At 36.5% G+C, this 23,839-nt stretch overlaps 1 protein-coding gene across 1 annotated transcript in view; it reads left to right on the top strand.

Annotated features, from left to right (window-relative positions):
* Positions 1-238: 238 nt before the first annotated feature.
* The window catches only part of LOC104277152 (sodium channel protein type 3 subunit alpha-like), a gene marked incomplete at its 3' end in the record, with an annotated part of 58,118 nt that continues 34,517 nt past the window's right edge, over positions 239-23,839 (top strand). The window contains 13 exon segments of the mRNA XM_009873716.1: positions 239-505; positions 4,641-4,759; positions 5,654-5,743; positions 7,279-7,407; positions 8,102-8,193; positions 9,046-9,318; positions 9,601-9,664; positions 10,540-10,681; positions 10,834-11,040; positions 14,169-14,468; positions 18,464-18,811; positions 20,567-20,699; positions 22,365-22,603. Of these exon segments, the coding sequence (XP_009872018.1) occupies positions 239-505; positions 4,641-4,759; positions 5,654-5,743; positions 7,279-7,407; positions 8,102-8,193; positions 9,046-9,318; positions 9,601-9,664; positions 10,540-10,681; positions 10,834-11,040; positions 14,169-14,468; positions 18,464-18,811; positions 20,567-20,699; positions 22,365-22,603 (2,403 nt within the window).

Here is a 23,839-nt window from a genome sequence, read left to right as displayed (position 1 = left end):
CAGCAGGAAAAAGCTGAAAAATAATTTATAAAATATCCAAATAAATTCTGAGCAGTTGCTTTTAACTTTCATTCAGCTTTGAAATATGCTGCTTCTATTTCAGGCCTGGAAAGCGTTTCTGAGCAAATGTGGGTTTTTTTCGGTTGGTACAATCTAGTTTTCCTAAATTATCTAATTTTCTTTTATAGGTCATTTTTATGCAAGAAGCTAAAAGTAATTAAATTTGCAGGATGAAAACATGGCACAGGCACTGCTGGTACCACCAGGACCTGAAAGCTTCCGCTACTTTACTAGAGATTCTCTCACAGCTATTGAAAAGCGCTCTGCAGAAGAAAAAGCTAAAAAGCCCAAGCAAGAACACACAGATGATGATGATGAAAATGGTCCAAAACCAAACAGTGACTTGGAGGCAGGAAAGACACTGCCATTTATTTATGGTGACATACCTCCAGGAATGGTATCTGAACCTTTGGAAGATCTGGACCCATATTATATCAATAAAAAAGTGAGTCAATAATCGTTTGCACAAAATAGAATATAATTTTCTATACTAGAAAAGCTTAATTACAAGATATGGTGGTTATAGCCATCAAGTCACTAAATATACATAAACGTTCTTTCATCTAACAGAATGCTCTTCCATATTGTGACTCTTAACTCCCATTGAGTTACTTGTTACTTACTTCATTGTAAGGAAGATATAGTTTGCTTAAGCTTGTCTGAACTTGAGAACACGACTGAATTTTCCTGACTTCAATGTAGCAGTAAGGCTGGATATGACAAACAAGATGTTCCAAGCATGTTTTGCAGTGAAGAAAGTTGTAGATAACCAGGTAGCCCTCCATCCAAGTTGTGAAATAAAGGACCGCAACCATACTCTTTGTTTCTGTTACAGCTATATAACATTTATATATATGGATGTATAAAATCTATCTATCTATGTAGCATATAGAGACTGTGTAAATCTTAGGACATGTTAAAGTTTAAAGCCAGGCCAGCCACTAAGCTTTGACAGATGCTCCCTATAACTACCCCCCGCCACTCTCCCAGAGGAGGATAACAGGAGAACCAGAGAGTCTTTAAGACTGAAAAAACAACCTTGAAGCTGTTTAATGAAAGACAAGAATAATACTAACAGTAACAGCAAAGATGTCAAACTGTATACATACAAGAGTTCAAAGATGCTCAAAGGCACAAGAGAATATGTTAATACAGGACACACACCTTCCAGATGACAACAAAGTCCCAAGCAGAAAACAAGAAGTCCCAGACTGGACTCTACAGCAGATGGGAGTGCCTGAGTCCAGAGTCCCAATGACAAACCAAAGGAAGCAGAAAAGGACCTGTGACTCTACCACCTGGGGCTAGAGGCAGGGGAAGATTACCTGCTCCATCAAACAGTTCCCCCCCACAGCATGGAAACGGGACGGGGGAACACCAGCAGCACCAGAAGATGATGAAAAGCCAATGACAACCCTCCCAGCACAGCAAACACCAAAAAAACCCCCATGCTTGTCTTAGGGGCACTTATATACTGAGCACCCTGGGAAGGAATACCATGAGTGCTCCATTTGGGTCACCTGTCCTCTCCTCCACATAGGCACAGCTGCCCAGTGTGGTTACTGCCAGTGCCAGGCAGCCATATAAAATTACCCTGATGGAGACAGCTGCTTGGGCTTGCTATGATAGATCTGTGCTGCACAGCTTTCAATTAGAAGTCTCTGTCAAACACTGCAGAAAAGCTGGGTTTTGAGGAAGGAACTGAAAAAAAGACAGTTTTGTTGTTCTGAAGACCCACTGAGAGGTTTCATATAGAAAGAGCAGAGGGAAGAGTTGTTGTGACAGAGAAGTAACATGCCTGAGTTACGTGTGGGATGCTGTAACACAGCTGGACCATTAATAGCACAGTTGTGCTCCGTGAAGAATGTAAACTCCTAAAAGAGGGACATTTCATCTTCCAATTTATGCAGTCACACCAAGTCCAGGGACTTGCAGGTAGAAAGCTCAGTTTAAGCAGATCCATTCAAGTGAAATGTTTGCCCCCTGACCTTTTTAAGAGTCAGGATCTGCAGCAGGGTCTGTGATTTTTGGTCTTGTAGCAATGATGCCTAAAATCTGGAAAGACTACCATTGTATGACTTAAGAAAAAGACAAGGAACAAAGAAGTGTATCTCCATAGCTGAGGGTAACTGTAGATTGTGTTAAACTCCTCCAGGATCTGAAATAGTCTGGTTTGGGAATAGTTAAAAATACCTCAAGTCTTGCAGAGATTAATAAAAGGTAGAGCTGTACTCTCTATCTGCTCATTTCTGCATGCTCCTTTAGCAAAACAAAGATGTTCTTTCAGTTCCTGATAGACCTGTGAGGTATTGTTTATAGGGAGAGCAAAAGAAGATGAAACTGTGGATAATAAACATAAAATAAAAAATGCAGAAGCTATTTTATGGACAGGTGCTTGGGATTATTTTTCTGAAGCAGAGAAGATGAACACAGTTGCTCTGATGACAGCTTAAAGTATTTCAGGCTGCGATCAAGATAGGAAACTTGATCTTAAGCAACTATTAAAAAATAAAGATATAAAATATTTTAAACTGTAAATAATTTGTTGGTTAGGAAAAAATCATGCCAATAGCACTCTCAGTTTTGTGGCTAAGTTTGTAGTTGTCTTTGATTCACAAAACTGTTTTTAAAATTATGGCTTCAGTAACAGGAATGGAAAATAAATCGTAATCCATATGTAATTGCACAGCCTAAGAGTTGCCTAAGTTAAACAAACAGTGCTGTAGATAATACGAATATCAACATTATTATGGATTTTTTTTAAAAACGTTTGCCAAGAGTTTTTTTCATTTATATGATTTAGGTTATATTAATAGTTCCATGGAGATTCTTATTCGCAATATAATTGTGTGCACTGAGCCCTTTTCTTCACTAGCTGCAAAAAAAATCAGGAATAAAGTTGCATCATTAAGTTCAGGAATAAAGTTTTCTAAACAAGTCTTCTACAAACGAAGTATCAGAAAAACCTGAGAGGTATGAAGCAATGACCAGAAAAAGTAGTCAGATTTTTTTGGAACAAAGTGTAAAAAGTCAGGGTAATGATGGACTTGTTACTCTATGAGGGGAATTAGTAAACTGCAAAATCTTTTGTCAGAGGTGACATCTGTATTTATGATATGTACCAGGCTGAAGTGCTCAACCAAAAACAAATGGACGTCTTAAATGATGAACTAGAATTAGTCATCCCTCCTCCAGTTTATAGCAGAAACTTCTCTTAATCATCAGCTTGTCAAAATGCAGAGAAAATCATACGTGAATTGTCGTCTGTCTTCGGGCTCTGCTGCAGCAGCGACCTTGGGACAGGCAACATCCTTCTCACATTTCTAGCTGGGTGAAGGGAGAGAAATGCCGGCGAGCCTCTGTCCCTCCTCTGGGATCCGCAGAGCTACACTTGATATTCTGCGAAAAGGCACTGGCAGCTCCCCTTTACCTGTTTTCCTTCGCACTGTAGAAGTTTGCTTTCTCTCCCGGAGATGGCAGACCGGACAGGTTATGGAGAAGGCAGCGTTTTTCTGATCACAGCCAAGTTTTTACAGAGAATGGAAATCAACATGGAGAACAGTGATCCTATGTAGCTCTGCTGCGAGCGTAACAAAGACTCTATTATGGTAACACAAAGCAGAGCCATTACCATCGACAAAGAGCAAAAGGAATGAAGAATAGTCATGTCCTGAAGAAATTTCAAAAAGCACCAAAGATGCAAGTAAACCTCACACACAGATATACTTGAAATAAAAATGAAAACACTTAGGCAACGACTGCCAACAAGAACAGAATGAAATAAACACGAACCGTAGGTTTATCAGGTCAAATTTGAAAGATGATAACTACCTAAATTTGGTGCTTAAAATAAGAGCATATTGTTAAAAATGAAAACATATATTTGAAGAAAAGAGTTGTTTTAACAGGATGCCAAATACTGGTGTATGTTTGTCCCAGACTGCTCAGAATTATGTCAGCTGGCAATTTATCAAGCCCTTTTTTTTTTTTCCCCCAGAGATACATTTTTAAAACATACATATAATTGATATTGATAATATTTAAACATTTTAAATGAAAGCAAATTATTTTAAAATTATGGTTAATTGTTTAGTGGCAGGTGTTTGTCCTTGTCACCATATATATGTGTATATAATTCTGTCAAGTATTTGTTCCGGAGACATGCTGGTGTTTAGAATTGCCCTTTTGCTATTTCGGTTTTGTTTGTGCTTGCTCACAAGGTAGAATGTATCTGATTAATTTCAAAGTGACTTTAATCAAATGCTTCAATAGAAACAAAATTGAAAATATCTTAGTGATGAAATGCCACATTTTGCTACTATTGACAAACTGACATTGGTGCTGATAATTCCCACCAATTTTAATAACATCAGATTTCAGCCCACAGGCTGGGAGATATAGCAAATTGGAGAACTGGCTTAATACACTGCATTGACAGAAATCAGTTATTTTCCTACCACAGGTAGGCACTAAAATGGAATTTGAACCTCACAGCCAGAGTATGGGATCCTTTAGAAGGAGGTAAAGACATTTATGTAGTCAACACTGTATTTTAATTTTTTATTTCTTTTTTTTTTCAGACTTTCATAGTATTGAATAAGGGAAAGGCAATTTTCCGATTCAGTGCCACATCTGCCTTGTACATTTTAACTCCTTTTAATCCCATCAGAAAAATTGCTATCAAGATTTTGGTACATTCATATCCTTTTTTCTTGTTGTTGATTTAAGAGTTCCCATTTAAAATTATTTGATTACTGAAATAATACTTTTCATATGGATATACAAATTATGTCCATGTGTGTGTACTATGAAAGCTAAACATATGCTGATCACACTGAAAAAGCAGCAATATCCCATGTGAATTGCAGTATGATCTTCATTCCTACCAGGAGTATGTTTTACTGAACCACCCAAAGCTGACAGCGTTTAAATATCAGGCTCTATACACAGAAAGAGACCTGATCCCAGACTAAGCCCTGCAGCTAAAGCCAAATTAGTAACAAACCATTGCACTTGAACATATCTAAGGTCACATTTTTACCAAGACCACTAGGACTATTCATGACCTAGACTCACTTAGCAAGGACAAAAAAGCATAAGTAAAGAGCTGCTTTTTCAGGCATACTTTTTCAGCATTGTGTTTTCAGCATCAGGGTAGGTGTCCTATAAAAGATCCAGGTCAGAATAAAGGAGAATATTTTAAAATATATTTCAATTATGTCCAAAGAACAACTTGGGCGTAAACGACTGACCTCTGCCTCAAGAACTTTTAGAATGATCCCCCTTCAATGAGTGATTATGTTTGGGTACTCAGTTTATATTTTTACAGACTTAAGGATGTATGTAAGTTTCATTTATATCCTAAATTTGCTTTCATTATAAAAGTAATGCATTGTTTTACAGTAAGTGCACCATAATGTGACAGATGGCTTATCATTCAAAGTAGATAAAATTATGGGCAAAGCTTTATTTTCAGATTTTACTGACAATGTCACATTATTTGTACATATTTTTTATACTTAATATTGTTAATTATTCAAGTGTTGTAAAACTGTTGTGCTTTTTTGACTTATGTGCCTTGACTGTAATCTACATTATTCAGCATGCTCATCATGTGCACTATTTTGACCAACTGTGTATTTATGACCATGAGTAACCCTCCAGACTGGACAAAGAATGTAGAGTAAGTGAAACATTTTTACTTTTTTAATTTTATCTCTGTTTTTGTACCACTCCAAACAAGAAGCAACTGTGTAAAGTTGCGTGTCAGAATGGGCTTCTCCACACTCGTGAAAAATCAGATTCCGCGAGATCACCAGTATCTTTTTGGTCTCCTCCTGAAAAAAATAATGGTTTAAGAGAAATGCCATATTCTTTAATTTTTTTCTGAGGAATTTCACAGAATCATTAAATGGTTTTGGTTGAAAGCAACTTAAGGATCATCTACTTCCAACTCCCCTGCCATGGACAGGGGCATCTTCCACCAGATTAGGTTGCTCAAAACTCCACCCAAATGTGAACACAAACTCCTGTCCTTGGATGTTCTGAGCTGTAAATTGGAAAAGGAGCTCCAGAACTTCAAATGCGCGTGTAAAATTGTTGGATGTCATTGGTATTGCTGAGTGTCCATGATCTTGGCCTAGGGGGACACTGATCATGGCTCTCTGATGTGAACTCACAGGTGCCAGCCACAGCAAGCGCACACAACCCCAAATCCACAAGAAACTCCAGCTGCTGAGGGAAGGATCTTACCTATGAAGGAGTCACAAAGAGGGACAAAATTAAGGGAACCACAAAGTAGCTCTATTCCTCTTTCTCATTCATGGTTCTACATGAATGAGAACCATTCTACGTATTTTCCTTAGAAATACTATGCTTTTCTTTGAAATAATACTACTCATGAAAAACCTGGTTCTAACCACTTGTGGTTTCTTTTACTCCCTCCTGTTTTCCAATAACCATTCGGGGTTTCTATTTATTTCACCGCATTAAGGAATCTTACTCTGAATGCTGTATTTGGAAACTGCGCTAGTGTTCACCCACTCTCAGGGTGCTCAACGGTGACCATGACTTCGCAGGGTGGCTGAGGGTCTGAAAGGAGAGCAGCAGGTTTCCTTTGTGTTGGAGGTCTGCGCAGACCCATCCCTGCATTACACAGCGTATAACTGACTAGGCTGGTGTTAAATAAATGGTTGTTCACACACCAGGTAAACTAGTAATCACGCTCCACATCTTCAAGAATAACAGTCTGGGTGTGGTTTCTTGTATTTAATGGTTATTCATGAAATAAACCTGTATTATAGGCACAAGTATAGTTATTATCCAGAACTGATTTTTGCAAAACCCTCTGAGTTTGACATTGTAAAAATCCTTTATTTCTTGTAACACTTAGACATCTGCCTGATTTGTGAATGCAAGCAAAGAGGCAGTCCTGAGTGCCAGAGAATGGATATATAAATATTGAACTCTGAAATGTGCAAGCACAAAAGTTCAGATTAAATCAGCCCTGTAGAAAATGAATACTGTGTATGTATCAGGTTCAAATTTCATCTACTGATCAACAATTACATTCTTAAGTTTTGGGGGCAAGTTAAGTTAATGACTTTCTCCTCTCACTTCTAAATACTTTTATTTTCTTGCAGGTCATCTTTGATAAAGAGTCACACTGTCTATAAGTATGCAAAAAAAAATCATTATTTCTGCTCTGATGCTTTTCAGGTATACTTTCACTGGAATTTATACCTTTGAATCACTTATCAAAATTCTTGCAAGGGGATTCTGCTTAGAAGGTTTTACTTTTCTGAGAGACCCATGGAACTGGCTTGACTTCAGTGTCATTTTAATGGCGTAAGTGGTTCAAGGACTTTTTAAACTTCTAGGGCATGAAATTAGTGGCAAATATTATCATAATAAATGTATCAATTTAGAAGTATTTCCTTTCTGTAACCTATGAAGTTTAGACCATATCACACATTTTAATAGTCATAAATCAAACTAAAATATGGCAGGAGCCAGCACGGAGTGTCAGCTGCTAGTGTAATTACTGCTGAGGGACACTAATTTCATGTCCTACATTTTTCTGCTCACCAGAATGGAAGCCATCCCTTTGACTTCATGTCACCGTCCTTTTACGAGCTAATTAGTTTAATTAGCTGCTCAGATACGAATCAGTGAGTTTCACTTCAATGAAATTTAAGCAAAATTGATGAAAATAAATTATAAAAGCAAGGTGTACTGAAAAGACAGGTAAATTTTGAAGTATGATTGCTAATATTGCCACAGAGGTTTTGAAGACCCACATAATTAATATAAGCTCTGCCTCAATTCTGAATAACTGTGATTTAATCCTACAGGTATGTAACAGAATTTGTAAACCTAGGCAATGTTTCAGCTCTTCGAACTTTCAGAGTATTGAGAGCTTTGAAAACTATTTCTGTAATCCCAGGTAAGAAGTAGTTGGTGTAAGGTGTTAGGCCCCTCGTATCTCCAACTGTTATTTGTGTGCTGTCATTGTGTTTGTGTGTGAACTCCCCTATTACAGATATGTGACAGAGTTTGTGGACCTGGGCAATGTCTCAGCGTTGAGAACATTCAGAGTTCTCCGAGCTTTGAAAACAATATCAGTCATTCCAGGTGAGAGCTAGGTTAAACACCGAGGCTGACTTTCGTTCCATTGAAGTCGAATTCACTTCTTTTGAGCATACGTCTTGCTGTTCGCTGCTCGTGTTGTCAAAAAAAAAAAAAAAAAGAAAGGCATGGATCATAAAACTGGATTACGATTCTTTGCCTTTTCAGCATTAGCTTCTTTTATTTTGCAAAATCAGCCTTTGAGTTTAACAGATTCTTGCATGAGACATGAAATATGAAGCCTATGGGTTATTTTGCTTTGTTTTTCTGCATTTTATTATGACAAGTTGTCTCTTTTACATTAAAAAAGCTTTAGCGCTATGGCTTTCTTGATTTTGAATTTTTTCATTTTTTTTACGACTTATAATTGACATTAGTCTCAAAGACAACTGAATAACAACAAATCAAGCTACAAAAAGGAGATAAGTATTGCACAGGAAAATTTATCAAATGCAAAATTTTTTTCCCCTCCAAATTACTTGCTATTCTACTTCATTCTATCTTCATATCGTTCCAAAGGCATATTTAATATTAACTGGAAACTGAATTATTGGCAGAATATTAAATGCAGAGAAAAATTAAGAAATGAAAATGAATCTATAAGAGGAAAGCATGAGTGATAAAATTTCCTGCTTGAGAATAGCATTATATATTCAATTTATTGGAATATATGTACATTGCATATTCATAAAAGAGAATCTCTTTCATTCATCTTCACAAGCTCTGAGGCTGCTCATGAAGCTTTACTTTTTGAAAAATAAAAAATAATTTCTTTTTAAGTGTCTGCATGACATCTTAATTATATGGGAAGAGAAAGATACTCTTTTTGATAAATCTGTGGATCTTTTCTCTTTGCAGGCCTAAAGACTATTGTAGGAGCCCTGATTCAGTCTGTGAAGAAGCTCTCGGATGTAATGATCCTGACTGTGTTTTGTCTGAGTGTATTTGCACTAATAGGGCTGCAGCTGTTCATGGGCAACTTGAGGAACAAATGCCTGCAGTGGCCTCCAGACAATTCTACTTTTGAAATAAACGTTATTTCCTACTTTAACAGCACAATGGATGAAAATGGTACATTAGTTAATATGACAGTGAGCACATTTAACTGGAAGGATTACATTGAGGATGAAAGTAAGAATGTCTGATATAACTATTTTTAATATATTTGTGGCTACAGTGTGTAATATTTGTGAGCAAACAAAGAACATTGAACAGTTGGTATTTTCTGCCATATGTAGAACTGCTTACAGTCACTGACTGACAGAGGTCAGAGACCAGAAACAAGTTCCTAAACAAACTGCTGTCATCAGCATCTAGCCACTTTGAATTTTCTACAGTTTATTTTATTTTACTTTGTAGTACTTCCAGGTCTATATGATTTATTCACATATATTTTTTATGCTTTCTACACAGCTCATTTTTACATTCTGGAAGGACAAAGAGACGCCCTACTTTGTGGTAATAGCTCTGATGCAGGGTAAGACCCCTTCAAAATCCTTTCCTGTTCTGCAGAAAAAGCAGTAACATGAAACTCATCTGTTGCAGTTGCAACGCCATATTTAGCAGCGTTACAGAACTTACACAATTTTGCTGCTAAACAATGCTTTCTTACTTAAGTCAAAATATTTTGCTCTCTTGCCTAACAAAATACTCATTAACAGTCTTTATCCTGCTTGATTGGAAAATGATGTTGGTGCTAATGATGAAATCTGAACTCCTGTATAGTCTATTTTGGAGATGTACTGATTGAAGAAAGTGGGGTAAACAAAGGTTAGAACTAAGAGAATACGTAAAATATTAAGAAAGCACAGTAGAGACTTCATAGTTTAAGACTGAATCTTTTTTTTTTCAAGCCTAGCTCTTAGTCATTGCTGGCAAAGTCTACCGTACACACGTACTCAATTACGAATGTAGAAGTGTTAGCCGAACTCCGATACCTAACTAGCAACAGGCAAGAAGCTTAATAAAAAAATATCTTGGCATTATGTGGGAGATCCCTAACAGCACAATTGGATTTAGCTAATAATACTGTTTAATCTGTCTGTAACATTAACAACATTTTAGCAATTATTTCTGCCAGGAAATTGTTCAATTGGAATAAAGATTATATTTGCAAATTGTGACTAAGGAGAATTTAAACTGGTCATTTCAACCAGTGAGCGGATGGAAAGGGTATCTTTCACTTACTCTGTTATTAGTTTGTTTCTTAAGGCTCTTTTTTCTGAATGAATTTAATTGTAATTCATGGATTTCCTGTGGAAAAGTAATGCATATTGTTCCAAAAGATAATAAATATGTTCTAGAAGGAAATACAAGTTATGACTAAGTACCTCCTGTTTGGTTTTCACATAGGCAGTGTCCAGAAGGATATATATGTGTGAAAGCTGGTAGAAACCCCAACTACGGTTACACAAGTTTTGACACCTTCAGCTGGGCCTTTTTGTCACTCTTTCGGCTAATGACTCAGGACTTCTGGGAAAACTTGTATCAGCTGGTAAGAAATTTTTATGATATAAAAAATAAACTGTAAGTGACATACAAAATTATATAAATAGGCTTATTTGTACATGAGCTGAAAGCATAATGCTGTTGCAGTAGCAAAGGTAAGTGGTGGAATAATACATAGACATACTTTCTACTCCCTAGACCCTACGTGCTGCTGGGAAGACATACATGATATTTTTTGTTCTGGTGATTTTTCTGGGCTCTTTCTACCTGATCAACTTGATCCTGGCTGTGGTTGCCATGGCCTATGAAGAACAGAATCAAGCAACCATGGAAGAAGCAGAGCAGAAGGAGGCAGAATTTCAACAGATGCTGGAACAACTGAAGAAGCAACAAGAAGAAGCTCAGGTAATGACAGAAATTGTACTGAACACTGTATACTTTCTGAATAGCTTTATTCTTAAAGCAAGATTAACAGTCTTTTATGAATTAGAACATGTATAAGCTGTGCAATGAATTGCAGAACTCTTGTTTACCACAGAAGTTATAAAAATGAAAATAACCAATGAGAATCTAGCCAAATAGCTAACTAAGCAAAAAACTGCCCAAATAGCAAAACAATAAGCTAATGGTACAAAAAAGAATGCTATTGAATAAACATTACTAGGATCACCAAAAGACTGCAAAATACTTGTGATAAGTGTCCTAGAAACCTGACTTTAACTAGTCATAGTTCATGATGCATTTATTTTATAGATCTTACGAATAGCATGAAAAAAAATCTAGTGATACTCCTTCTGGTTTAAGGTCTGAGTGAGAGTAAGCAAGCATGGTCTGAGTGAGAGCAGCCAGGCTTGCTGCATTTTCTGAATATTGGGGAAGAACTACTAAGTAGAGAGTAGGAAAGTAATCAGTGTTTTTTTATTTTTCTGTCTAGGAACGTATTTAAGCATATTCATAATTCAAGCACACTGAAGTCTATCAGAAGTTTATATATACTTAGAACAGACTGGCAATATTTATAACAAAGATATTGTGTCACAGTTTTTTGAAAGTAAAAAATCTTTGTTTTCTTTGAAAAGAGAAGGTAATTATGAGAAAAAGACATTTTAATAGATACTTTTTTTGATGATGATTTCTTATCTGAAAGTAAATATATGCAGGAATTCATCTCTGTGAGTCAGACGTCTGTCTAATTTCTGGACTGATTTTCTATTGCTTTCCATCTGGCATACAGTCATTTTCAACGGGACAATTTTATAAAATGTTAGCAAATTAGAATCTTGTATGAAATTATACTTTGGATAGTATTTTACAGTTACTTTCACTAAGAATGATTCTATAAAGTGCTAATAGAAATTGCAACTCTCCACCTTTTTCTGGAAAAGAATGCCTTATGCATGACCTGTGAAATCTAGTGAGCATATCTCTGTTTTAGTCATTAAACCTTATCACTTCCAAATCATTAAAGAAAAAGCAGATTCCTGCAAATTAAAAAAAAAGAAAAAATCAGCAAAGAGTACTTTTTTTCATTCATGAAAGGCACTACCTTGCGTTATATCAAAAGATATCAGGAGGCTCATCTAGATGTTTGTGTGTTGAGAGTGGGGATAGAAATGAAGTTAATCTAGAATTAGGACGAACAGAACCATATGGAACAGAGACACAAGGAATGTTGGATAAAGGCCCTGAATAGTCAGTTTTTTAAATGAATCACCACTCAACTCATTATAAGAAAAGCGGTATTACAGTCAAGATCCCTTTTGTACATGAAACTCTTAGCAGAAAGCACGCACTGCAAGGTGAACCACTGAGCTGCTGAATTGGTTGCTGAGTCTCCTCTCCCTTGACACTGAACATATTCATCCACAAACCTAAGTCATCAGAGTGGTCTTTGGATTGCTGCACTTGTTTGATCTTTGGCGTTAGTATTATGAAGTGGATGGGTGATGCCTCAGCATCTGCTGCCTTTGTTTCTGTTAAAGCATTTGAAGGATGAGATTCTGAAACAAGTACGACAAAATTTTTATTATCGTTTTTAATTGATAAACATTTCAAAATCCTTGTAATACTCCATTTAGCCGGAAAAAAAAGTCTGTATCAAGTCAACTTATCACTCTCTAGTACTACCTGAAGGGAAATTGTAGTCAGGTGGGTGTTGGGCTCTTCTCCCAGGCAACAAGTGACAGGACAAGAGGGCACGGCCTGAAACTGCATCAGGGCAGGTTTAGGCTTGATCTCAGGAAGCCCTTCCTCATGGAGAGGGTGATCAGGCATTGAAACACCTCCGTCCCTAGAGGTGTTTAAGGAAAGGTTGGATGTGACACTTAGTGCCATGGTCTGGTCGATGTGATGGTATTGGGTCACAGGCTGGACTTGATGATCTCAAAGGTCTTTTCCAGCCTCAATAATTCTGTAATTCTGTATAGCATGGGATGTATATTGTCACACAGAAAGTCATTAATTCGTACTATGAGCTTTCAAACTACCCTTTCCTGCTGTGGAGTGATATCTCATCATTCCTGAAATGCTTGGCATTGAATATAACATATTTTGCCTGATAATTACTAGTCGTCTTTGTTATGTAACTGTAGTCTGTTGCCATTTATCATACCACCCTTTTTTGTAAGCTCACAGCAGCCTACCATCTTCCCAAACATGTTTTCCACTGCAGAATTTCATAGCAATCTCCTAATCAGCTCTTTCTAGGAAGAGTATTGGACATACTCTCAGTTCTTCCTATATTTGATGAATAAACGAACCAGTTTCCCTAATGAACCAAATCAGGTAGGCTGACCAGTGTAGTTGAAGATACTGGTCCTGAGTTTTGTGATGGCTCTTTGCTCAGTTGAGTCATCTCATTCCTATCCATCAGAGAAGAAACCTAAGCTTTTATTCTCTCTGCCTGCAGCAGCACCAGGCAATACATGTACCTTCATGTATCTGTAACAAAGACTGAGAGCGCTGTTACAGTGAGAAATGCGGGAGGGGAAACATGAAGAGGGAAGCAGGGCTTGTAGAGGGCCTGCCTGCTGCCAGTGAAAGTAGAAGGAAAGTGAGGGAGTGTTCTTTGCTGTGAAGTCAGTGAGGAAAGGTTGGATTCAGCTACTTTCAGGCTGCTAGTTGGATTATGATACATTAACTCAAACGGGGACTCAGAAGGGATCATCCAAATTAGAGCACGATGTAGGGCTTTCTCTGAAGGGAAAATGGTGAAGCAGCTCTGAAATACATGAAAAAGCACCGTGTTTTTACTTTTCTGACTACCTTAATTTTAGACCCCTATCTCATGCCACAAATCTTGAAGGAATAGTGATGCTGTTGTTCTGCTGAAATGGATGCTTCAAGTAGCTGATGCAATGAGGAGCTATACAACTCAAAAGTTTATCTTCAGTTCGATCTGTTTGTGTATATTTGCATACTCAGGGGTGTACAACCGGCAGTGTTACCACAGTGATAATGAAAACAGTTGATAAAAGTCTATAAAATTGTTCTTTTCTGGCTTACTAAGAATACCTTGCTCTGTAACCTGACAGGCAACAGCAGCAGTAGCAGCAGCATCAGTTGCATCAAGAGATTTCAGTGGCGTAGGGGGATTAGGAGAACTCTTGGAAAGTTCTTCAGAAGCATCAAAGTTGAGTTCAAAGAGTGCTAAAGAAAGAAGAAACAGAAGGAAGAAAAGAAGACAGAGAGAAATGTCTGAAGCAGAGGACAAAGGAGATATTGATAAGTTCCCCAAGTCTGAGTCAGAAGACAGTATCAGAAGGAAAAGCTTCCGCTTCTCCACAGAAGGAAGTCAACTGACATATGAAAAAAGGTTCACATCTCCTCACCAGGTACAGCACTCTTTTTTATTAAATTATGTAGGTGTGCTCTAATTTTGGATTTGGCTGACGTTACAGCAGCTTTACATACTGGAAGTTACATAGAAGGTGAGTGAAAAACACCCAAACCAGTAGTATTACCATTAACAGTGTTACAGTTTCATATGGTTTGTCCCATTCTATTAGCAAAAGGATTGAAAGAACATGCCAACTGTAAACTTAATTAAAACATTTCTGAAAATTTATTTCTGAGGATATATCTGGTCGACTGAAGAAAGAATCAAAGACGCTTTGATTAGTACTCATATATTTGCATTAATCAACCATAAGTTTTCTGTTCTGCATCCATTCCAAAACTATACAAATACATGGGGTTTCTTTTAGAAGAACACACCATCAAAATGCCCTCCATAGGAAATTCAATGTTATTTCTATTGATTCCCTTAATTAGCTTCTTTAAATGGTATATGTGAAAAGTAGCTCTACTACTCCACAACAAAAACTATATAGGGATACGTTTCCTTATTTCAAGTCTGCACATAGTTACAGTATTTGTAGAAAAATCACTTCAAATGCATCTCTTCAAAATGATTATGTCTGGGCTCAGCTAACAGAAGACATTTACCTTCCAATACTACACGTTTAACTACCAATGTTTATGCTATTTAACGTTCCTATCAAGTGTGTTAGTTTACAGACTCATACAAACGATGAGATTCAGTGGCAGGAAGACTTCAACGGAAATATATGCAGAGGGGAGGAAAGCTGATTTTGAGACAAAGCCCAACAATTAGTCAAGTGTAAGGGATGGTGCCTGGTCTGAAAAAGATACATCTGCATTTTTAAGGAAGTAAACGAATGTTTACTGTAGTTAAGAGGAATGACCAGGTAGTTCTCTGGATAAGAAATATATCTCGACTCCTTTGACAAATATTGTAGAAGTGATGAAATATATTATTTTGGGGCCAAAGCTGCTCAGAAAAATCTGCCATTAACTGGAATGCACTTTCAGTCAGGCTGCTACAAAGGAGGTGCAGCCAAAAATCTCATTTTAGACTGCACAGTCCCGCCTCACTTAGATATATATATACACATATATAACTGTTCGTACCTCATGGATGATGGTGGTGAGTGACTTGACCACACTAAAGGAGAGTCACGGACCAAGTCTGAGCAGAAAGGAGTTTCCAATTGCCAGTCCTGTTCTTTAACTACTTAATAATAGGCCTTTCCATTGTCTAGTCTAAATTCCATGATGCTCTTTTATAGACTTCTACTGAAGAGATTGATTAAGGAGTATATTATGTTTATATTAAAAACATTTTTTGTGCACAGAAAAAAATGCTTAATACAGAAGCATGTATACTAAAGGGAGAAGAATTTGAGACGAAGAGATTCTATAGTTCATAAACTTTGTCTAGCTTGATTAAAGTATAGTAAAATGTTGTTGCATGTGTTTGTTCATAATGTGAAACTCTCAGAAAGCTTTCATTGTGGCAGTTATCATGAAGAACTCTGAAACTTCCACAGAAGCCTAAGAAAATTAAGAAACCAAGGCACTTCAAATGCATTTTCATAACAGTAAAATTAAATGTGAATTCATGTTGTAGACTAAATAAGAAAAATTCACTGAAATCAAGTGAAAACAAAGGTTGTTTATATCTTAGATTTGAAAGAAAAGAAGGAAATGGTGCAAAAGACAGCTCATGTGCGACATCATGAATTACACAGCATGAAGGAAATCAGTGACCTCCTGAAATAATTTTTTGAAAAAAATAATTTAAAATTTTGAAATAAAAAGAGACTTGTATCAATCAAATAATCAAATCAAGAATAAGTTATTAATTAAAGACAGTCTTGGTAATTCTTTTTGCAGTTGTAAAAATGCTTTGGGCCAAGCATTGCCTGCATCTAACTGAAGTAAAACTGAGCTGCCACAAGAATGATCAGATTGTGGGCAATGGAACCGGTAAAGGGAGAGCTAGTTTGCCTTGTTAGCCATGCAGTCAGCTCCCTGGCAAAACTGGGTGGCAGAGCACGAAACAACATGATGGAATTGTAAGGGGAGAGAATCTGCCTCTCTAAAGAACTCTGTAGAGATTTTTTTCCTTTGACACAATATTCAGCTTGCAAGAAAAGCCAAGCTTTCCTTTTGGACCTTCCTTTCTAGGAGCATGTAGACACATATATTTCTGCCTCTCCGTGTGTTAGAATCGCAGCCATTTTGGCTTTTATCTTTTGTTTCAATCCAGCTGGGACTGCAGAACAGGCATTTCTCCTACCCGGTCCCTGAGGGGCCTGATCCATTCAGCTGTGCTCAGAGCATGATAACACATATCGGAAAGATTGGACTCCAAACAGAGCACAGCAGCTATGGAAACATTCTCTAAAAAGGCCAAGTATAGCGGTAGTAGTTAGATGAAACCTAGTGAGCTTGTGGTTTTTTGAAGGACCGTAGGTTGGCCAAATATATTTACAACAAAATGTACAAAGGGTGCAGTGATTAGTTTACCACTTTGTCAGAATCCAGTGTCATGCTCTATAGCAGCTAGAGCTTTTTTTAGACAAATTTATCTTTCAGCATAAGCAAAACAGAACTTTTTCTCCAGCCAAGTTTACATAAATGCGTTAGCAAAACCGTTTGGCGGATATTCTTCAAGTAACTCAGCCTGAGGCTGACAGCCAGGATAGAAAATTGCAGCCCAAATTATTATTAAAATTTGGTATAGCTGTAAGAGCAGAAAAAACACCTGTCATAATGGCAGACACCTGCCAGCCTTTAGAACAAGCACTTCTACCAGTTCAGTGCACACATTATGTGTGTATGTGTAAAAATCCAAGTATACATGTACAGAGATACAGATGGATGGATACATATTTATGTTCAGTGTTTAGTTTTCACAGTATTAATATAAGCTTACATATTATAGTGCAGTTTTCACTTTAACTATCCTGGGATAAAAAACAGTGCTATTACATATGAGCACTTTCCACCTGCAAAACTAGTGAACAATTGAGAATTATCTCAAACCAGGTTTTTAACATACCAAGATGAAAACATTTGTACAAATGAAGAAGTGAAGCAAGCCTAACGCAAGGTTTCTTTTTTCCACAATCAGTACTCATTTTATTTATTCATGAATGCTGTTAATAAAATATGTAGCAAGGGAGAAGAACATTCCATTAAGCAGCTTCTACTGTAATTAAAAGATGAATTACCAACAACCACTGATTTATTTTTCTCATTTGTAAAAGGATATCTTTAGGTAACCGTGTCCTTGGTGAATGTTTGCGTTGAGCTGCCCCTGATGGCCATGTGGTACCTTCTGGTAGGTGTGCAGCCTGCTATAGCCCCTGGGGTGCTGTGCTCAAGAGGGCTACTAGTGATGTTCAACACCGTACCTCCCAAGCTGTTGCCTCTGTCTTCTAGTTCTAGAGTACTTCATATGTAGTTCCCATGCTATTGAGCCTACGGGGACGAGGGCAGACAAGTTCTTAACGTCAGCTGAGGCTGAATCTAATATCAAATTTAAGACCACTTCTGCCTCTAGCAAAGAGAATAGAAAACAATGGTCGGTCAGCATTATGAGTTGGTATCCCTATGAATCCAGGGAACAAAGAAAGGAAGAAAAGAAAAAGGTCCTTAGCTCTGTCCAGTAAAAAGGAATAAAAGACAAATAACTGCAAAAATCCTCCAATGTGATGTTGAGAACTGTCTCCATAAAAGCCATGGGTCCATACCAATTCCACCTACCTTTTTTACTCAACCGTCCAACCTTACTGTCTTCTGCACAACTTTACTACAGTCCTGCCACATTGCCTTAAAAAGCACTTTTCTCCCTAAACTTCAGGTTCCCTGATGAGCACATTCCCATAATGGACATGCTGACACCATTGAAGAAAAAAGTGACTTTCCTTCTTTGAGCACTATATTCTTTGAAAAGCCAAGAATTTAGAATTTCCCTGCTAATGCTGTTTTGGTATGGTTTGTTTTAAATCTTTTACAGTCTTTGCTGAGCATTCGTGGTTCCCTGTTTTCACCAAGGCGCAACAGCAAAACAAGCATTTTCAGTTTCAGAGGTCGTGCAAAGGATATAGGATCAGAAAATGACTTTGCTGATGATGAGCACAGCACTCTTGAAGACAATGAGAGCAGAAGAGATTCTCTTTTTGTTCCAAATCGACACGGAGAACGGCGCAACAGTAACATTAGTCAGGCGAGTGTGTCATCTAGAATGGTGCCAGCCCTTCCAGTAAATGGGAAGATGCACAGCACCGTGGATTGCAATGGAGTAGTTTCCTTGGTTGGAGGACCTTCAACTCTGACTTCACCTACTGGTCAGCTGATACCAGAGGTAATTATTAGAGTTATTACAGTCTGGTTCAGGCATGGAATTTTTTCTTACTGCTCCGCTCTGCATGCCTTATAATTTCCTAGAACTGTGCGAAATGCCTTGCAATAGTTTCTAAATAACAAAACACAGAGTAAAAATAGTCCTCAACCTCCTATATCTGAGCCTCAGTAAAATATTATATCCTCGTTTTCAGCAAGAGATCTGCACAGAAAGATAAGAACATAAACTGGATTTGAAAATTTGTATGTAGTTTCACCTTACGAACAAAGGTAAACATGTGATATATAACTAAGGATATAACTTAGAAATATGTACAGGAAACCATCTGGAAAACTAAGAAGAATGCAGTTACTACTCCCGTGATAATAAGTAGAAATACCCCTTACTGGATTTATCCTGAAGAAATTTTTCTCATAACTTTCAAGAGAAAAAAACGTACAATTCCTCTGCACCTTTGCAGTTACATTACATTTTAGTCTCAGTTTCAGACTTCTATATACTAAGATGATTTTTTCAAACTTTAAAAAAGCAAGCTTTGTCATGCATAGTATTTTAATATAGACTCATTATGGTATTTTGGTGGCTATAATAGCACTGTATTTAACTTGAAAAATATTTTCACTGCAAGTATTGAGATTTCATTACTGTTATTTCACATTTGTTTTTCTTCCCTATCTTGATGTAGCCCTTCATACCTGAAATTCCATCAGATTACCTTAGAGGATTTGCACATATATTTCTATTTCAGAAATACATTCACTTGAAGAAAGATTTAGCCATTTAAATCAAGAGTCTTCTCTATTGAAATACTATTAGTGAATCCTCAAAATTGGTTTAGCATCTTCACACTAAGATAATCTTGACATCCCTTCTGGGTTCCACAGGCTTTTTTATTCTTTTTATGGATGGGGACAGAATAATCAGAAAAAGAAGGAGTAGTTTCCATGAATCACAGAATGAGTGGTAGAGCAGGAACCAAGATTTAGAAACTTTTATTCCCACTCTTGTGTTTAGATCCCTAGGCCACGGTCCAGAAGAAAACAAAACAGCTGTAAGGACACTTGCATGCTACAGAGCAGTGACACCTTAGGCATATTTAAATCAGAGCTGGGTATTATTGCTCTGAAAAACTAATTAGAAGTCATACAAAACAGGTAGGACTTTCATATTCATTGCAAGAATATATCACAAATTCTGTATAAATATTGCAGTGGATGAGAACTAGTTAGAAGAAATATTAAATAAGATGTGATGTTTTTTCCTCATATAAAACTTTCCAGCCACGCTTATCAGGTTAGGAATGCAGTAGTATTAGAGAGATGATTAATTTCTAGAATTATACTCATGTATCTTGTATCACAGTTACTTTCTTAAATAATAGTTCACTTCTTTCTCTACTTGCACTTTAATTATTTAACATGACTAGCTGCTGGAAATCAAGGTGACAGGTTTCAACTTTGATAATTTTTTCCTCAATGAATGATGATAATTGCTAGCAAAAAAAAAGATGCCTAGTAAAAATTTTGTCATTTAAATGAGAAACACCTTTAGTCTCACATCGCCTTTGTATTGTGTCCCTTAGATGATTATTTTCAGCACTGTACGAATTTCCCGCTGAGTTTCTCAATTAAGTATGTAAGAAAACTCTAGTATGCTGCACAAAGCTCATCTGGATTATTTACAATACTTACATAGTAAATATTGTTAACTGACTGCTGAAGAGCACGGGTTAATTTCTCAGTATTCCATTTACAGGGCACCACTACAGAAACAGAAATAAGGAAAAGACGCCTGAGTTCTTATCAAATTTCCATGGAAATGCTGGAAGATTCTGCTGCAAGGCAAAGAGCAATGAGCATAGCTAGCATACTTACCAATACAATGGAAGGTATTTGATGTATTTTATCTGAACTGCCTGTTGATTTCTGCTAACTACAGAGCAATTATTTACATCATTTCCTTTGTAAATGTAAGACTCGACGTGTGAAATCTCTGAGCATCAGATACAAAAGGCTCTTGAGCATTTCTAAGATCATTTACACATTATAAATGCTTAGTCATTTATTTTTCATGACACCTTCCAAGTTATTATTGTATTGAGAAAAAATAATCATAGCTAGGGTATTGCCAGAGTCACAAACAGGGGTTTGCTTCCTTTAACACTTTGACACAAAAAATCAAGATACACAGGAATTGCTGCGTTACAGTGATGTGCTAGAACAGTTATTTCCCTTAGATTTAAAATCTAAGGATAGACAGGAGAAAATTGGAATGAAAAAGATAGTTTTAAAGAAAAGAAACAACTTTAATAAACTTATGTCAAGGCACATTAACTGCCTTCCTTAAGCATTTCTTAAACTTTCTTAGGTAACTTTATTAAAAAATTACTATATTTACTCTATGAAAAACCATACATTGTTGGAATTGTTTTGCTCATTTAATGGAAGCTGAATACACTCACGCCATACCTATACCATTAAAATATTGGTATAAGCTTAAAGCATCTCTCTACTGGATACTGGCACAATGTGACAACTGTTAGATATGTCAATGTAAATGATGTCATCCTGATCATCACCTCCTACACACATTTGTTTTCCATTATTTCAGAAGCTGCTAAATGCAAGCAATGGAGTCTTCTGTGCCAATTCAGTGTCCAGTGTGAGTGGCCATTTTTGTCCAAGGCCAGTCCCATCCTACCTCTCAGCATTCTGAGTTACATGTTCAGAAATGTAATTATTCCACCCAAGCAATGTATTTCTTTAGACATACTGTCTTTGTTATGGTTTATAAAGCTTATAGGAGACTCACTACTTCCTATTCTTCTTTCTACTCTGTGACAATATTGACAGTGAAATGGAAGAAAAAATACGATATAAAGTTCTTAACTGAGAGCAGAATTGTTCGCTAATACTGACATTCTGTTTCTATGTTAATAGACACTGCAACTGTACAAGACATTTTCAAACAAAGTAAAATGATAATTTTTAAAATAAGAAAACAGGCATTCTGTATATTAAAAATATTGATTCAAATAAGCAATGATAGATATGTGGATGAAGTAATTTATCTGTTATGATACTGTATTGCTTCAGTGTAGTAGCAAATACACTTTTAGTAGCTCAAATCAAAATATGTATGCGTGTTACATATTTAAAACAACAATTTTATATTTTATGAAGCTTATACAAATTATATACATTAGCTCACTGATGATGGAATCATGTTAACTTTTAATATCCAAAATTAAGACATCTGCTGTAAGCAAGTTAACTAACATAAGTAGATATTTAGACTCTCCCTGCTGTCAGGGGAAAGAGACAAACACATTTCTCTCTTTAGACAGATGTTTGAGATGATTCACTCTTTAGAGATAAATTCACTGTCCGCTCGTTGTAGAGGAGCTTAAATAAACTAGATGCTTAACTTTAAGATGGCTAAGCATAGGTAAGGGAATTCCCATGCTAGTGGGAGCTGTTTATTTGAATGATTTAATCTTTTTCCACATCCAGGGGATATAACTGAAATATTAATGATTGGTTATTTTTTTCAGAGCTCGAAGAATCCAGACAGAAATGCCCACCATGCTGGTACAGATTTGCAAACACTTTCTTGATTTGGGATTGCTGGAGTCCGTGGTTAAAAGTAAAACATGTCGTCAATTTAGTTGTGATGGATCCATTTGTTGATCTTGCTATAACTATTTGCATTGTTTTAAACACCTTATTTATGGCCATGGAACATTACCCAATGACCGAACAGTTCAGCAGTGTCCTTTCTGTGGGGAACCTGGTAAGTGGTTTGTCATGTTTGGTGTAAAAATACCCTTTTCTAAAAGAAGAAAAGCACAAATGCACGGCATTGGTTTTAAATGTGTTCCAGGTTGGTTTTTATACTCAGTTTAGAAACTGTATATATAATTTTAATATTTAAAATGTTTTTCTGCTTGAGCCTTTAATTTGCATGGTTCTATTTGCTAACTACTATAGTAAAATAACTGAATATGTGTGTCTTCACTTGGTTGTCAGATTTCTTGAGGACTATTTTGGGTTTTTTCTTTAACACGCTAATGTAGATTATCTGATTTTTACCATGGTATGATATTCCATCACAGAAAATATTTTTCTTCTGTAAGAAAATGATGAAATATTCAGATGTTAGAATTTCTCTGAATTTTCTCAGTTACACCTTTCCAAGAAAGGTAAATTCCTTGCCACTTTAGGTAACTGAAAATACTTGATAAACTAAAAGATTATTATTTAGTCTCTAACAAAAGCACCTTGTATCTGTAAATTTGTTAGTGATGCCTTTCCTGATTTTAACCTGATCCGGAGATTTTGTGTTACCCATAATTCTTTTTCTGAGCAGATAACTAAATGTGTTGTAACACTTAAGTGTTCTTGTCTTTCTCTCCATTTGCTTCTAATGCTCAGGAAGCAGACGACTGAACCTTGGAAGTGTTTGTTTCAGAAGATTCATACATTTTTAATTCTTTGCCAGCTCACATAACTACAAATAGTTTACACAGGAGAGGTCTGGATTGACTCACACAGCATTCAGTCCTCAAAATCAAAACCAACCAAGTATTCTGAACTAATTCCTCAAAATGATTAGTTTTGAAAAGGCTGCTGATATTTAAATGGAGCGGTAACAGATTTCTCAGAGTATGTTGTGAAGTCTAAACATTTTCCTTATATGTACTGGTAATACATTCCTTTATGGCTTTTTGAAAAAAAAAATAGAACTAAAATTGAACTTGCTCCTTATATGTTCTTGTCTCCATTACAGTTTCCTTTCTCCTGGAAAACGATCTAATTGCTGACATACTCTTACATTAACCCCAGATTACAGAATATTTTATCTTAAAGTGACTGTCATATTGTTAGTTATTCCTCTCCAATCATTTATACTTACAAGGTCTTCTTCCTTTTCCCATCTTATATCCTTCTTTTTTTACTCTAAGCTAGCAACAGTCTTATTTTTAACTACCTTTGTAACAAGCCAGTATCCTTAATTAGGACCGTATAT

Source organism: Apaloderma vittatum, unplaced genomic scaffold (genome assembly GCF_000703405.1).
Source record: "Apaloderma vittatum isolate BGI_N311 unplaced genomic scaffold, ASM70340v1 scaffold767, whole genome shotgun sequence".
NCBI lineage: Eukaryota > Metazoa > Chordata > Aves > Trogoniformes > Trogonidae > Apaloderma > Apaloderma vittatum.
This window is presented reverse-complemented; position numbering and strand designations above follow the sequence as displayed.